We start from the raw sequence: 17,692 nt of genomic DNA, 5'->3' as shown, positions 1-17,692 counted from the left end.
TGTACTCACTAATAGAACCATATAAACCAAGTAAACAAAGAAATCGGTTAATAAAATACTAATATTAGCAAATCATGTATTTTTAATTATACAGTCCTGTAACTTAATCAGTGCACATGCACCATCAATAGTCATGAAATATTTTGTGTCCTACTAATTACTGAATGGGCCCTTAAAATAGAATTCTCATAGACGTCTTATAATTCTAATCTTATCATAGACATCTATATAATATATTAAATATATGAATACTTCCACTTGCTGTTTTGTTTTGATTACGTCCCGTTCCAATGATTTGGAATTGACGAATCACTCGAGAGTTACTAAATTTATTCCTTTTCAATAATACTTCTCTTACATAGATAGCATAAAATGTCATTGCTTGCAAACAGAGGATTTAAACATATAAGAATCTGCAAGTTCTTTAACGTTTATGAGATTTCGGTTTAGGAACTTGTATAAGCAAATTTGTTACGATCGTACTTGTACACATCGTCACTGCACACGTCTTATAACTTGTCATTTATTTAAATTTTAGTTATAATAGCTAAATAACTCTAAATTTTCTTCTAAGCGTTGTTTGTTTACAGTGTAATGACGTTCCGCCACAAAATGACACTTGACCGCCTGATTTAACGCGACGTTCCGTTCACCGTAAAGAAAGTTCGATTTTTATTAATGAATAGCCCTTTTTTCGAAAAAGTGATCAATGAAAGGCATATATAATACGTATACTAATTCATTAAAACAGTTTCCCAAAAAGTGTCAAGTACCCAATTGAAAGGACAAACAAAAGCTTTGCTGTAGTTTCTCTACGACTTCGTTCATATGGAGTCTGTAACTGTATGTATGGTATACCCACATTTTTTTCCTTCATATATTTTATCGCTCGTAAATAATACCAATGTTATTTTTCTAACACATCTGTCATCGGTTTTGTATTATTATCATATTATTACCTGAAAACATTGACTTATTAATACAGGTTCTTCAATAAGAATGTTCCTTTGTTGAAATGAAATCTTATAACATCAAATCTGTAACATTAGATCGTTTTTCGTGTTGTGTTTTATATTTCCTACTTTCATCATCGTACTGAGATAAATATTAGATATTTTTTTGTCTAAAAATACTTAAGCTTTTAAAAACAAATAATTACACAAAAACTGTGTATTCTTGCTATACAGGGAATATCTTAATTTTATTACTTTTAAATTTGCCGGTAGGAAACATTACCCTTTGTTGAACTATGGCTGAACAAATTCGTTAATCTAACGCAGTTAACAACTTTGCAACAACGATTGTTGAACTATACCGACTATTGCACATTCGAATTAATCCGATACATATAGTTACTGCTCACACAAAGAAAACAACATTACCAAGTTATTACATTTTTATAATACGTAGGCGAGGATTCACCTGGTTTTAATTGACTTATTTCCTTTTGAAAAAGGAGGTTCTGTACTCGACCGTTATGTATGTTTGTTTGTATGTCCTTGATTTTCTCAAAAACTACTGATCTAATTTTGATAGGGTTACGGTTATTTAAAGAATCCAATTATACTTATAATAAGACAGAAAGGCAAACATGGTGTACCTAGGAATAGCGTCCTTATAAACGAAGCACAAAATATTGTGCCAACTTTTCTTATTTATTATTGAAAAATAATTTATACGTAAACAACGTTAGTTAACGTATATTTCTCTGAAGTGTTTTTATATTATGTGACAATACAGATTAGACAGCATGTTAAAAAACGAATGATACAAGAAATTAAAAAAAACCCTAACCGTTTCAACCATTATATAAAAGCTCTTTTCAAATAAATAAAACAATTTATCATTGTCACAGAATGTCTAATATTACCGTCGGTCACAAGTATATAAATAACTATTGAAACGGCCTAAAGCAAATTCAATGAAAGAAATTAAAATGTGTTAGCAAAACAAAATTTGCGCTACTTAAAATTTTACAGAAATTTCAAAGAAATGCATACTTGACCTGAATACTTGCATTCTAAAAAGACAGTAATGGACTTTTAATACAATATCGTTGAAGCGAACATGAATGCAGTGTTATATTTAAGAATCTATTTTGGTGCGACATATTTATTTTGTCGAAATCAGCCTTGTTGTATTCGCCCACGCAACCAAAACAACCGAATTACGCGATTGGCCTCCATCGGCTGGCGAATGTATGACTCATCCGCCTATAATTTCAGCGATCAATTTTCATAAAACAAATAAATTTTCTGAAGATACCAACTAAAAATATCGCGTGATGTTTAGAAAAGAAACGGTGAACTCAATAAGGGTTCAACATAGGTACAGCAGATTTTATTATTTTTTAAGTATGTACTTTTGTATGTTAGTTATGGGTACACCCATTTGCTTCTGTTTGACTAATCTTATACATAAATCACCATTCACATGATACTTTGTTCATACACACTAATCTCTGAAACTGCTTAATGAGTAAAATTTTGTGAGTACTTTTGGTCCCTTTAAATGGTTCTGTTATCGAGATTAGATTATTTTTGCGGCAGTGGTCCCAGTACTAAGATTATAAAAATAAATATTACAAGTTATTCATTATATTACATACTGGTATAAATCCAAATAGGATAAAAATTGGCAACAGTTAATCCTAAAATTGATCACAAAACCAATGCTATCATTAAGGAGTCGATTGCCTCAGTTTAAAAGTTTGTCATTTATACCCTACAATATCAGTAGCCTTTAGTCTATTATATTATTCGCAAATTTCAAAACACATTTTTTCCTAAAGAACGTTAGCGCGCCTGTGGCAACACAACGTTTTAAAAATAAATATTATTTCATTCTGAGTAACGCCGAGCCGAATTACGAACGCAATATATTACGACTCACTGAAAAATAAAACTATCACCGGATCCTAAGAACATCGGGCTATTTATTATAATGGATTTTACGATGTTCGAGAAAAACATATATGTTCAATGATTGCGGCGATATTCATTTCAATTTATCGTATGTTATTGCATAACAACGTTTTATCTGCGTGACATCTAAAATCAGTAGGTAGCTCTATTTAAATAGTGTTAAAACTATAAATAAGTTCAGTTCTTACTTATTATATAAATAGATATATAATTGCTATGATTTTACAAAAATACTGCAGATGGGTTTAAATGTTGTAACAATTCAATAATCACAGTTTAATTAACGAATCTTCACTTAGGTATATTATCATGAACAGTTCAATATCATGTACGTTCAACAGTAGATAATGTTTTCTTAATAGCATTTATTTATTAAATTAGCGGTAGATTACTTGCTATATAGTACCTAGATATCTACTTATTGTGACACATTGAAAAATATTCAGGATATTAGTTAAGATCAATTATAGTTAATAACGGCTACATTATTAGGTTGCCTGGAATTAGGCACAGATTCGTTGCTCCCCTGAGGACTAAGTACGCGCCGTATAAGTCTCAAACCCTCACTGAACACAAAAGCACCTAAAACTTGTTTTTTGATAGAAACTGGTGTAATGCTGCTTCTTCCTTAGTCGACAAAGTTTTGCCACCTCAAAACTTATTTATTTATCTGCGCTACACTGGTTCTTTTACAATAGTATATAATTGCTATAATCTAGAAGTGTTTATAAAAGCAAATTATACCTGCTGACGTGATAGGCTTGAGATCTGGTGGTGATAGATGTGGTAGGGAGTGGTGCGAGGGCTGCGAGGACGGCGCGGGTGGTACCGGGTGCGGCGACGGCACGGGGGACCCGTTCTTGTCCCGCTTGCCCTCCGCCTTCACGGGTGCTTCGCCCGCCTTCTGCTGCGCCAAGCGCTCCTGCTTGCGGAACTTAGCTCGCCGATTTTGAAACCACACCTGAAAATTTTAAAGACATTTTCAATATTCCATTTTATAAATCATATGATTCTTGACTATAATGCACTACAATCTTATCTGTCTAGCTCTGTAACGTTTAATTTTTATACAATTTCTTAGTACCTATTCAAATTGTTTTTCACATACTTACTTAGTACAATTTTATATATTTAGATACATAATAAAAATCAGATTTATTAAAATATAGTACTACCAAACTTGTAGACGTTATATAATTAGTGCAGTGTATTGTAAATACACATATTCAAAAATATACCAATGTATCTTACAATCAAACACTTTCAAGTATAAACGATAAGTACTTCCTACATATAAAAATACCTAACGTCATAACTATAAATAACGGTAATAAATTATCATCCCGATCACATTTACCTAATTAATTAGAACGGAGTAACAGAAATAATACGTCAGTAATGAAAACAGGATTGTGCGAACAAACAAGTTACCGCCCGACTTGACTAATGGGAACGCATCCTGCATCGCGGCAAATTTTAATGCAAACCGTTTTATATTCGTTCGAATGCGCGCAAATCCGAATTGATCGTAATTCGATTTCGTGCGAGAGATAATTGCAACTGCCACTGGCGCTGATTGGGCAATGTTCGAGCAAAAAACGCGCAGTATTCCGAACGCGAACAGCTAACAATCATACGCACACCTTGTTTGCTCATCGCTCTGCTCGCTGATGATGTTTGCTAGCTTTTATATCTTTTTACTTTTAATCAATCAGTAGCTACCTTGCATTACGTACTAACTAAAGCAATCCTTTACTAGTCTGTCTACTACACGAAAACTGTATACGTATAGATATCTCACCGCCTTGTAATTAAAGAAAGCCATTAAATGGCTTAAACGCCTGACAATTCTCATGTCAGCCATTTAATGGCTGTCATGGTGAAATTTACTCAGAACAATGCCGAAATGTGCAGTTAAGTGATGCAAAAACAGGAAATCGAAGAAAAAGTGCGGAGAAATAACGTTTCATTCGTAAATGATTAAAAAAAAGTGTGTGTGTGTCAGCTACGACGCACGATTGGAGTTTACTCCTTACGAATGATAATTATGATATATATCGAATAGAAAAAAGGGTAGGTAAATGAACGCATCTGCTAAAATGATAAGAGAAACAAACATATATCTGTAATTATTCGGATTATTTATATTACTTCAATAATGCGTATTACATAAAGTATGTTACAAAATAATATAAAATAGCGCCATCTAGTGGCAAGTTTTATAAATTGTAAGTTTGCAAGTTTATCAATCTATGTATTTTGGTTCCAAATATTATAATGGTAACTTAATATAATTGTTTATATTAAAGTAAATTTTAATATAATATAATTATTTATATTTAAAACAATGTTAAACGTTTTATAACTTAAAACTTAATAATTATAATTTCTTTGCCATCTATAAAATATCCTTGTTGCAATTTACGGATGAAATTTATATGAGACTCAATAAACATGTTATTATATGTAATTTGGATTGTTTCTGAATGTTTTATAATTCTAGAATTCATTTAAAACGTATTGCTAATTTTATATAACTTATTTTGAACATAATTAGCAATAATTCTGTAATAAATATTAAATAATACTGTTTTGATTTTGCCCGTTTATCGTTGATAGATGGTTGATAGGTGCTGTTCAATAATGCATCCATTTTTATAAGTTAAATTAATATATCAGTAACTTACAAAAGCCTCTTTATGTTAAAAACTTATTTTGCTAATATTATATCTTATTCAATTGCTTACTGATTTTATATGTTACTCTTCTTTAAAAACGTTCATAAAAGATTGTTAATCATATTATGGCGCCAATGTTCATATTTTTCACAGTGTTTATAAATGATCAAACCTATAACTTAATTTATGCAAAAATGTAAACAAATTAGTTAATGACGTTTTAATGTTTTATATATTGCTAATTATTTTTATTGTAATAATTACTTTCATATGGGATTTGAACTTACTGTATTTTAAATTAATAAAAGCACTCTTGATTCATATTTTGGTTTCCGTTACGCCTCAACTTTTCGTGTTACACTTGATTTTACTCCTCATAAAATTTCCGTACCGGGCCTTATAACTCAAATCGTTTCTTAAGGAGTAAACTCCAAAAACAACATTTGTTTTTTCATATTTTTCAAACACGAAAATAGATGACAGTGACAATTTCAATTGTCAGAACTGGTTACATTTTCTTGTTAGGAGTGAGTAATCTTTACTAATCTATGGTCTATGTATATAAATCAGTAGTTTACTTGGATCTTTTTTTATGCCATTCGAATTTGATTCTCGGTGGTGAAGCACTAATGGCAAAGAAAATAAAAATCTTTACACTGGATCTCGGACTTCATTCAATCAAACAAATGAATACTGGTTTGAAGTTTAGGATTTTAATGTCTTTGCAAAGCATCTGAACTTAAAACATAAAGGTATTACGGAATCGCTTTAAAATATTTATGTAGAAGATATTAAGGTCTAGACCGATACTTTCGAGTAAATATGTGACGCCCACGGCCAGTCTACGTAAATTCCCCTTGGCAATGATACTGACACACGTTAATGAACTTTATGTTCGAGAAACATTTTGAGTGTTTTATTACTTTACATAAGCAATTCGTCACGTTACTCAAAACTTGGCGATCATGTCCACCCTGATGAGCATTTGCCTCATGCTAACAATCATATAATTATCCACTTCATCCACAAATCACGAACACCTACATGCTCTTATTTTTGATAACAAACATCATAAATGTAGTACTCATGGCGATTGACGGGAGTCCACGTCCCACTGCTGGGTATAAATATTTATTGCAATAAAAGAGATACTTACTTCATTAGGCAGATGGGAATAAAGTACACTATCCATAAGAATTGCTCGAAGTGTTCGAATTTCCTATCAATAGATAGGCGTGGTCATCTTATTAATTTATTATTATAAATAAAGCATTTATTATTATGAAAAACTGTAACTGACTCCCGCAAAAGGTTTGATCGATCTCATATAGGATTGGTCGAGACCGGTTATATACATATTTAGCATAATACATATTTAGTTGACACTGGTGTTACAAAGATGTAATGTTTCTTCCTTGTTTATGTCCATTACACAAATACACCTAATTAAAACTAAAATAGTAAAATTGGCTATTCGAGTAAGAATTAAAAGGAAATAAACAGACAATAATTCTTAATAATGACTCCCGTTTCATACATATGTAATAACAGTGAAATAATGAGACATGTGACATTGGAATGAGAAATATATTGTTAGTAGTGTTACTAAATCGGAGGCCAAAGTGTCATTTGTCATTGCGTTGCACAGCTGCACATGTGCTCTTCTGAAAGTCACTGAGAGTATCTACCGACTATGTCCACTTAAGATATTAAGAGTGTTACTACACTCACGTCATGCGATGATCAACTGCGCGAGTCATATAGATACATAGAGCGATACATATTTTATGACTTCCGCTTCGAAAATAAATCAATTTTACCATTACAAAATTCAGTTTTCAGTGTAGTTAAACGATCAGATAGCTATTAATAATTTATGGCAAGAACAACGAAGGAACAATTTTATCATTTAATACATGGCAAGAACAACGAATAATACAATTTTATCAGTTAAACATTTTGTCAACTTTATTTGTTTAACCGCAGTTTGATTGCACGAATGATCCTTGGTGAATTGTCTTTCGGTACATACTAGAATCAATTATATGTCAATCAATTTATAATATACCATGATCGAAGCCGAGCAAATAATAAAAGTGTTGATTCATGCTACCGGTCGATATTGTTAGTGCCATCAGTCGATGTTGATCGCGTGAGTGTAGTAACACCCTAACAGTTCACACATCTCGAGTAGATCTTTTGATGTCAGTATACATCGTCGCCAAGAGGAAGCATAGGTCCAAATTAGAATTAGCGGAACTAAGAAGCGACCCACATGGCACAATGATTATCGTTTCCAAATCTGAATATTTGTGTAGATATTTGTATATATTTTCCTCATAAACACAACGGAACTTATTGAAGAGCTACGAACTTCAACGGTATAGGTATATTATAATAGATATACTCATAACTTTCTATTTCGATGTTTCGGATAATATTTCGTAAGTCTAAAAGTACTTACATGTTCTTCTTATAAACATTATTAGCTTTCTTCGTTCATTTGTTCCAGTTTTTCATTCATAATCTATTTTTAAAGCATTTGCTTGCATCAATTTCTATTGCGCTGAATGGCATACCTTTTCGTGTCTATAGATTTCTTGAAAATGTAAAAATATTATAATATAATATTACATTATTTTGCGGTAAAGCTCCCATAGGCTCGCGGGTTGTGTAATATCGCTGATATACAAACTTAAACAACGTTGAGCGCGACTGAGAATTTAACAAGTGACCGTTAATAGCAAATTTTGATGGGCGCTTCCGTGCTTCGAAGAGCATACCTATTATGTCTCTCAGGAATCGTTTCACCTTATAGGAAGCTATATGTGTGGTTTGAATAGCATACATAGACGTTAATAAGATTCCGCTTGAAATAAATCCTCAATCTTAAACGAATAATCAAAACATATTATATATAACAACAACGCCCTATTTATTAATATTAAAATTTTAAAGCTCGACTTTAAACTTTATACTGTAAGTATTTTTTTATTTTAGTTACATATTGACATAAGTCGAGTATTTCACTTGGAGTAAGGTAACTTGGCTTCTTGGCAGAAATAAGAGAGCTTTTATTAGGTTATTAAACGGTAACATAATTCATTAAGGTAGATTCGACTGACTTTTATCTATCTCAATATAAGTAGTTAGTTTCAATGGTGTGCTATATAGAAAATTTCCTTATATTTTATTCTGTTTTGTAACGTAGTTCACGCAAGAAAATAGTACCTTTTGTTCACGAAAAAATTCTACACATTTCATAAATGTCGCAAGAAATATTTTATACGCCCAGCGAAGCAGAAGATTTCAGAAGTCCACCGTTCATTTGGAATCTATCTATAAAAAAATCAGTGCCTCCGAGTGGAAAGGTCGGTGATACGTGACCTGGGTATCGGAGCGAGGCTCGTCGCCAGCTAACGAACACACCGCCCGCTTGATTGGCTCCCGAGCCACGAGCCACGAGCCACGAACCGATCGCCCGGAGCCACCACGTGAAAGGCGTTCCACATCATTTCCGAATTGGAAAAAATCAAAGCTCCACAGCGTATGTGGCTTCGCAAATAAACAAATAATACGAAGCCGCCGCCAATACAAATGAGTAGCGATACGACGGCGAACGGAATGTGAAGTCGGAGTGAAGCCGAGCGTGGGCCCGGGGCAAATAAACGTCCGCCGATGTGTTTGCAGGAATTTGTTGCGATGTTTATCGTATGCGATGCGTGATCCTCCTCTATGTGGAACGTTAAATTTTTCTACAGTGAATTTCCCACATTTTACGACTGCTCTATCTAGAAAAATAAACTCATTTATTTAAGCTCTTAGTAATTTTTAAATACACTCTTCAAGGTGTAAAATCTATCTTTAACTGACGATAAGAAAAAGGAATTCAAAGTATCTGGTAACAATTGAAAACCTTAAAAAAACTATTAATGATTTCTACAATCAAATAGAAAATAAAACACTTTATTTAAACTTTTAGTCATTTTTAAATACAGTCTTCAAGGTGTAAAAGCTATATTTAACTAATGACACGAAAAAGGAATTCAAAATGCCTACTAATAAACTTAAAAAGTTAATAAATTAAATTAAAAAGGTTTACTATTAATGATACCTACAATAACATTTCACGTGCATCAGTTATCTACAATTCGATTAAGCCAGATTGCCGCGTATTTTTGTAAATGCGAGCACGAATGAATGGCAACCGATAAACGGGAGTAAATATTCAAACTAATGTCAATAATAAATAACGGGCGTGCGGCGCGCAATTAAGAGCGGGGTCGAAACAATCGGGCATCGAAATGCACTTTGCAAATGAACCGAACTGCTCCGGGGAGGCGACAAATGTAATTAAACAGGAGATGCACACGTTCTGCAGATGTCCACCACCCCATAGATACATCGCTTGATAAGGACTTCATCTAATTGGGTCGGGAATACAATGATCTCTATCTGTTAGGTTATATCACTTTTATTACAGTTAAAGATTAACAATATTTCTATAACCATGTCAATATATTCATAGAATTTTAACGTATAACGGTTTAAGCACCTGTTTCCACTTCTAATCCGAGATTCAATGAAGTGTTATCAACGACTACTTAAATTTAATTGCTGAATTAAAAATCGTTGTTATGCTTTCACAATATTAATAGCGCCAAAATTTTGTTTTTTCTTGTATGATATATTAAAGTAGCGAACGACTATACACAGTCGATCTAATGGTATGACATCTTGACGAAGAGAAGTTAAGTCCTACCTGAAGTGAATATAGTCTTACATAAGTTATTTCTTTTACCAAACCCTTCAAACTAAAGCACAGCAGCGCATAAACTACTGTTATAAAGTAGATAGGTTTGGTTTATAAAGGCGAAGCTACGTGTATCATGAAAAAGAGTGTTAGCTATTTCTAACACCACATAAATTCGATCTGTTTACTACTCCATATATCTAATTATAAATTTTGCGTAATAACTTTGCGAAATTTTAAAAATATATAAAGACTTGTTTCGACTGACTAAATATGTTAGAGTAAGTGGTGTTAGAGAAAGGTACAAAAAATCCCTTTTGTTTCGTGTGATTTAATTCACGAAATATGCTTTTTGCTTATAAATTAAACATAAAACTGTGAAATATAGGTAGATAAATGGTTTCGCTTTACTCTGATTTTTTCAAGGCTAAATAACGAATTACTGATCATTAAACTATTTAATATTACCTACTAAATATATTAATCCAACGTTTTCCTTTGTCCATTTGTTTTAAGTCACCTACCACTTAATCATTCTTAAGAAGAGAGAATGCCCCTTTAATTATCAGAAGTGAAATTATTATAAATATTTCTGAGAACGTACGTAATTACCTATTTACGTTTACGAATCAGCGTGTCCATAATGTCTAAGTAAACGCTTCTTACAATCCCGAAATCATTTTAACACCAGAACGCCGCATTGTTTACAGCGAAACTACGAGGCAACCACCTTACATTATGAATCCGCAGGGGTAGTTTAATACAGTTCCCTTGACAAACAGTGGCAGCAATGGTTGAGTATTAAAATAAACAAACGTCGTGTCGCCATGTGGCGTAGCTGCAAACTGGAGAACAAACAAGGCTAATGTATTCAGCGGCTGTAGCGGGTCGACCAACTCTGTTGGGACGGACCGCTTCCAAGACTTTTTGAGATTATTTGGTTATTTAAAAGTTGTTATATATTACTTTAGAGAACGCTACTAGTCAATACTTACTGCATAGTAGTGGATGCTATGTAAGAACTGTTGTAAATAAGTAAATATTATAATCTTCATATCCAAAAAGTATTGTTATAGGTTACTAAACTCTTTGGTAATGTTTTCTGAGGTATTACTTCTTGTCAAATATTTAGAGAAATAAAGATGTGTCTGAGCTAAGAAAATAAGATTTTATTATTTAAAGTATTAACGATCCTATATTTTAACATGGTAGCAGAGCGTGGTTAATAAAAATAATTAGAATTTCAAGAAAAACGAAGTGTGATAAGAACACGCATGCAAGAAAGAAAATAAAAATTTGTTTAAATGCATGGAAAACGTTACTGTCATAAAAATGGCTAAACAAGCGAAGATTGAAGATATTATTATGATACCTATTTTTGATGGCGCAAACTATTCAAGCTGGAAATTTAGATTATTAACTTTGTTAGAGTATAAAGAATGCAACGAGGCCGCCATTGTGAAAATGGAAAAAGCCGGCGCAGAATGGAAAAAGAAGGATCTTAAAGCAAGAACGATAATTATGAGTACAATCTCAGACAAGCAATTGGAATACATCACCGATTGCAAAACAGCGTATGAAATGTTAAGTAAGTTCGATAAAATATACCTTACTCAGTCTACAGCCAAGCAAATTATTTGCAGAGCGAAAATAGAAGAGATTAAACTGAACAATTATAATACTATAGAAGACTTTTTTGTGGAGTTCGAGAAGACAATAAATGAGTTTAAAACGGCTGGAGGAAAAATAAATGAACCTGAGAAGTTAAGATACCTACTAAGAGCGCTTCCGCGAAGCTATAGTTATATTGGAGACTTTCTCGACGTAATTCCAGACGAACAAAGAACAGTTGATTATGTATGTTCTAAAATAAAAGAGAAAAATATGTCTACTAGTGACTCAAATAAGAAAAGTAATATGAGTACATTTGCAGCTAAAACTGTAGCCGAATGCTTTGTATGTGGAAAGACTGGTCATCTCAAGAAGGACTGTTGGTATGCGCAGAGATGTAATCAAGGACAACAAACTGCTAGAGGTCAGCGAGGATCACAGAGAGGTTACAACAGCGGTGGATATTATAGAGGTCATATCCGAGGCAGAGGTCAAAAACATTTTAAGGGTCAAGGTCAGTCTAATGGTAAATCTTCAGACAACTTTGCAGGGGAGTCATGGACAGCTCAAGTATGTAATTCGGAGATAAATCAGGTAACACAAGAATATGATAATGATGGTGAAATTAATTGGCTTTTAGATAGCGGGTGTACCGACCACATAATAAAAAATGATACATATTTTTATGATTTTATAGATCTGAAAAGTCCTGTTTATGTAAAACTGCCAGATGGTAACATGTTAAAAGCCACTAAAGTAGGCACTGTTAAAATTTATTTTAAAACCTATTATAATCTAAAGTATGTAGATTTAAAAAATGTTTATTTTGTTGAAGGCATTAAACAAAATTTGTTAAGCTTTTCAAAAATAACTAAAAGTTGCACTATAGTAGCAAAAAATGAAAATGCAAAAATTTATAATGGTCGCAGAGAATTAATAGTTGTTGCTAATAAAATAAACAATTTGTATTCTATCAAAAGTTTTTTATGCAAAAGAGAAATGTATGCACATTCAATAACTTTGACTCAGAAAGAAAAATGGCATAGGGCACTTGGTCATGTCAATTTTCAGTATTTGAATAAATTGATAAATAATAAATTATTAGATGGTTTGCCTGATAGAATTGAAAGCACAGAAATGAAATGTTCAAATTGTATACAAAGTAAAATGAGTAATTTGCCTTTTGAAAATAATAGAACAAAGACAACTAAAATTTTAGAATTAATTCATACTGATTTAAATGGTCCACATAATACAACTGGTTATGGTGGGGAGAAATATTTTCTTACATTTATCGATGATTATAGTAAATGCACAAGGATATTTTGTATTAAAAGTAAAGCTGAAGTTGCGAGTTGTTTCATAGAATTTGTAAATTTATTAGAAAATAAATTCAACCAAAGAATTAAGAAAATTCAGTGTGACAATGGTAGAGAATATCTAAATAAAGAAATTTACAATTTTATAAGGTATAAGGGTATAGAGTTATTACCATGTCCACCCTACGTTCATGAATTAAATGGAGTAGCGGAAAGATATAATAGATCTGCTATGGACATAGCTAGGTGTTTAATGAGAGAAGCTAAAATTCACAGAAGGTATTGGCCTGAATTTATAAAAACAGCAGCATATTTAAAAAATCGTACAATTGCAAATACGGTAGAAAATAAAACACCTTATGAGATATTTTTTAGAATAAAACCAAATGTCGAACATTTAAAAATATATGGAAGTAGAGTTTATGTTAGGGTTCCAGAAGTTTTAAGAAAAAGTAAATGGGATGATAAAGCACAAAAAGGTATTTTAGTAGGTTATAATGAAAATAGTTATCGAGTTCTATTAAATAACAAAATAATTAATGCTAGGCATGTACAGGTAATCGAAGAAAATACTGAACTAATTTGCTTAGAAAAACTAGATGATCCAAAAGATAAAGATTTAGAATTAGACCAAACTTTAAAAGAAATAGGAAATGAGGAAAGTGATGAAAAATATGAAGATGCGGAGGAGACTAATTCTAATAATACCTTGAAGAATCTTGTAGTTGATGATAGTTTAAATGATAATGGAGACAAGAATGTAGTAGAAAAGAGAAAGAGAAATCCAGTTTCTAGATATGGTAATCCAGTTTCACATTTTATATATGTTAACTATATTGATGCCAATGTACCTAATACTTTTGAGGAGGCGATGAACTCCAATGATTATAAACAATGGAAAATAGCAATGGACTCAGAAATAAATAGCATAAATAAAAATAATACTTGGCAAATTGTTGAAAAACCAAAAGATAAAAAGGTTATAGATGTCAAGTGGGTTTTCAGAAAGAAAAGCAATAATATTTACAAAGCTAGATTAGTTGTCAGAGGATTTCAGCAAAATGATTACATTGATAATGCTTACTCACCGGTAGGAAAAATGCAAACTTTGAAAATTTTATTGTCATACAGTTGTAAGAATAATTTATTTATTGAACAGATGGATGTAGAAACAGCTTTTTTAAATGCTTATGTAAAATCAGAAGTTTATGTAAATCAACCGAAAGGTTATGAAATTGGCGATAATAAAGTTTACAAATTGAAAAAAGCACTCTATGGTCTCAAAGAAAGTCCTAAAGTATGGTACGAATGTTTTGATACATTTATTAAAACGTTGAATTTTGTTAGAAGTAACTATGATAACTGTTTATATGTTAATAGAGCAAGCAAAGATCCCATATATATATTAATATATGTTGATGATTTTTTAATTTGTTGTAAAAATAAAACTAAAATAGACGAGGTAAAAACTAGTTTAATGAAAACATTTGTTATGAAAGACTTGGGTAAAGTTAAAAGCTATGTTGGAATAGATATTGATTATAGTAAAGATAAAGGTATAATGACTCTAAGCCAAACAAAATATATTGAATCTTTGGCTGCAAAGTATGATCTGAAAAATACTAAGTTATATGATACTCCAATGGAAACAAATTTAAAACTAAAACAAGCTAGAGAAATAGATGAAACTATTAAGTACAGAAATATAATAGGTGAATTGTTATATATTAGTACAGGCACAAGGCCAGATGTAGCATACAGTGTTAATTATTTGAGTAGATACCAAAGTTGCTATAACGAAACACACTATAAATATGCAATGAGAATATTAAAATACCTTTATAATACTAAGGATCTAAGTTTAACTTATAATGATAATGTGGATACTGAAATATTAGATTGTATGGTAGATTCTGATTTTGCTGGAGATAATGTTGATAGAAAATCTACAACTGGTTTTATTATTAGATTGTATGGAAATTTAATTTATTGGAAATCACGTAAACAAAATACAGTAACTAAATGTTCAACTTTTGCAGAATATACTGCTATGTCAGAGGCAGTAACAGAAGTACTTTTTATTAGAAACTTACTAAGTGAATCATTTGATGTAAAATTTTGTAATCCAATAAAACTCTATGTAGATAACTCAGGTGCAGTTGCAATAGCTAAATACGGCAACTTTACAAAGAATTCGAAGCACATCGAAGTGCAGTATCATTATGTAAATGAGAACTATGAAAAGAAAATAATTGATATTGTAAAAATTAATACTAAATTTAATTTGGCAGACATATTAACTAAAAGTTTAAATAAGGCAAGTTTTTTGAAGAACAGGTTAGAGTTAAGATTGATATAGATATGTTATTAGTATGTAATAGTTATGTTATGAGATTATAAATTTAAGGAGGCGTGTTGTAAATAAGTAAATATTATAATCTTCATATCCAAAAAGTATTGTTATAGGTTACTAAACTCTTTGGTAATGTTTTCTGAGGTATTACTTCTTGTCAAATATTTAGAGAAATAAAGATGTGTCTGAGCTAAGAAAATAAGATTTTATTATTTAAAGTATTAACGATCCTATATTTTAACAAGAACAAATTAATATAAATAATGAGAACTTAATCCACCATTTCGATATATGCATTCCTGGATTTTGAACCTGGTTTATCCTGCGGGATAGACCGATATGTTATGTTATGTTACCGATATGTCTACGTCATGCATAAAAATGTCGTAGTACTAGTAGATAGTATAAAAAGGTCATTTTATTACTTCTCTTACATACACAAACTAATATTGTGTAGCATTCGCTTCCTAAACAAAAAGAACAGATAGACATAAGGAACTGCAACTATGGTGATTTTTTGTACGCATTTAGACCACAATCTGATTTTAGATGAAAACCAATAGAAGAGCCCCAAGTCGTAAGAGACGAGTTGTAACTAAAAACTATGATGATAGTACTAAATACTGAAACCAGCACTGCTATAGGGCAGACATTGTGTTTAACGTTTTTGTTTCCCTAACCGAATAATAATTTTGGAAATTCGATAATTATATTATTCAAACTGTAGGTAGGAAGTAGGTAGTAAGAAAGAAATGGATAATCTTAGAAAAAAGGGATATACTGTTTTAAAGATTAGTGAAATGAATACACCGATCATAGATGGAGAAAACAGTGGCCTGCGTAACTTAACAGGTTTGCCAAATGTTTGTTAAACTTTACACAGCTTTAGATAATTAATGGAAAGCAGAAAAACTCGCACAAAGTTTCAGCGCGATATTTGGATTCACCTAAGGCAGGTGATATTAAATTTCTTATACGCGCATAAATTCTAAAAATACCTATTCTTGCTTGTGATTCGAACCCTGAACCGCCAGTATCCACTGAAGTTCAAACCACAAGGCCATAAGCCATCAATACTCCTAATTTTATAAAAGCTAAATAAAGTTACCTAAAGTTAAGGTGTAATAAAATTCGGTCGCACATTAACTTTTAGCCTTTGGGCAGCCTATGTACAAAGGTTTCGGGCGTCTTTATTTGACACGTCAGAGGGCGAGTTATCGAGGCGCATGAAAAACGTGAGGCCGCGCGGAATGATCTAATTGTATTCATTAGCCGGGCCGGGCGGAGCGCAAATATTGACTGTGCCGGCATCGACTCGCCTCGGGCTCGGAGCGCTCGCCCGCAACCCGCCTCCGCCTCGATTTGTTCTATAACTCTATGAATATAATGCTTAGGTATTCTATGTTACTGTTTATATTATTTATAAAAGATTATTTAACCACTGCAAGATTATTTCATCTAAAAATTAAAATCTATATAAATACTAGAAGATGACAAACGGTGACCAGCTACTTATGTTTTTAGATCTTGAAAACAGAGTCAACGTTCCAATCGAGAAGTATTCTATTGTTCAAGTTGGAACTAAACATTAGAGATTAATACAACATAGATCTACTTGAGATTACTTAATTCTTGTCACAAATAACTAAGCCTAATAAAGTGTTACTATAGTCGGTGGTAAAGTAATTCTAATTATATAGGATAAAGAATTTACCTATGTCATTAGAATTATTTTACTAAACATTTTTCACACATTCCTGTTATGTACACTAAAGACTAAAGTGATCTTACCATTTATTTAAAACACAGTAACATTGATAAGATTATTACTCTGTAAATAGAAAAAGTTTCCATACTAAAACAAAATTTAAAGCGAAAAAGATCGCCAATAAGTTTAACAGGTCTATTTACCCAATAAGTTCTGCAAAGTTAATCAATCGTCGGCGAAGCGGTCCAGCGCGATCAAACAGCGAACACACCCTCCTGTTTATACTTAGCGGATGAAAAGGCAACACCGAACGCCCCGAAATAATATTAGCTACCCTCGATAATCC

At 32.0% G+C, this 17,692-nt stretch overlaps 1 protein-coding gene across 1 annotated transcript in view; it reads right to left on the bottom strand.

Annotated features, from left to right (window-relative positions):
- Positions 1–17,692, bottom strand: part of LOC140751800 (uncharacterized) — a 50,632-nt gene that overhangs the window by 2,673 nt on the left and 30,267 nt on the right. Inside the window, exon 3 of the mRNA XM_073085843.1 lies at positions 3,669–3,885. Coding sequence (XP_072941944.1) covers positions 3,669–3,885 — 217 coding nt within the window. The remainder of the gene's footprint in view (positions 1–3,668; positions 3,886–17,692) is intronic.

Source organism: Epargyreus clarus, unplaced genomic scaffold (genome assembly GCF_041222505.1).
Source record: "Epargyreus clarus isolate Ecla_fem2 unplaced genomic scaffold, WU_Ecla_fem_2.2 ptg000023l, whole genome shotgun sequence".
In the NCBI taxonomy this organism is placed as follows: Eukaryota; Metazoa; Arthropoda; class Insecta; order Lepidoptera; family Hesperiidae; genus Epargyreus; species Epargyreus clarus.
This window is presented reverse-complemented; position numbering and strand designations above follow the sequence as displayed.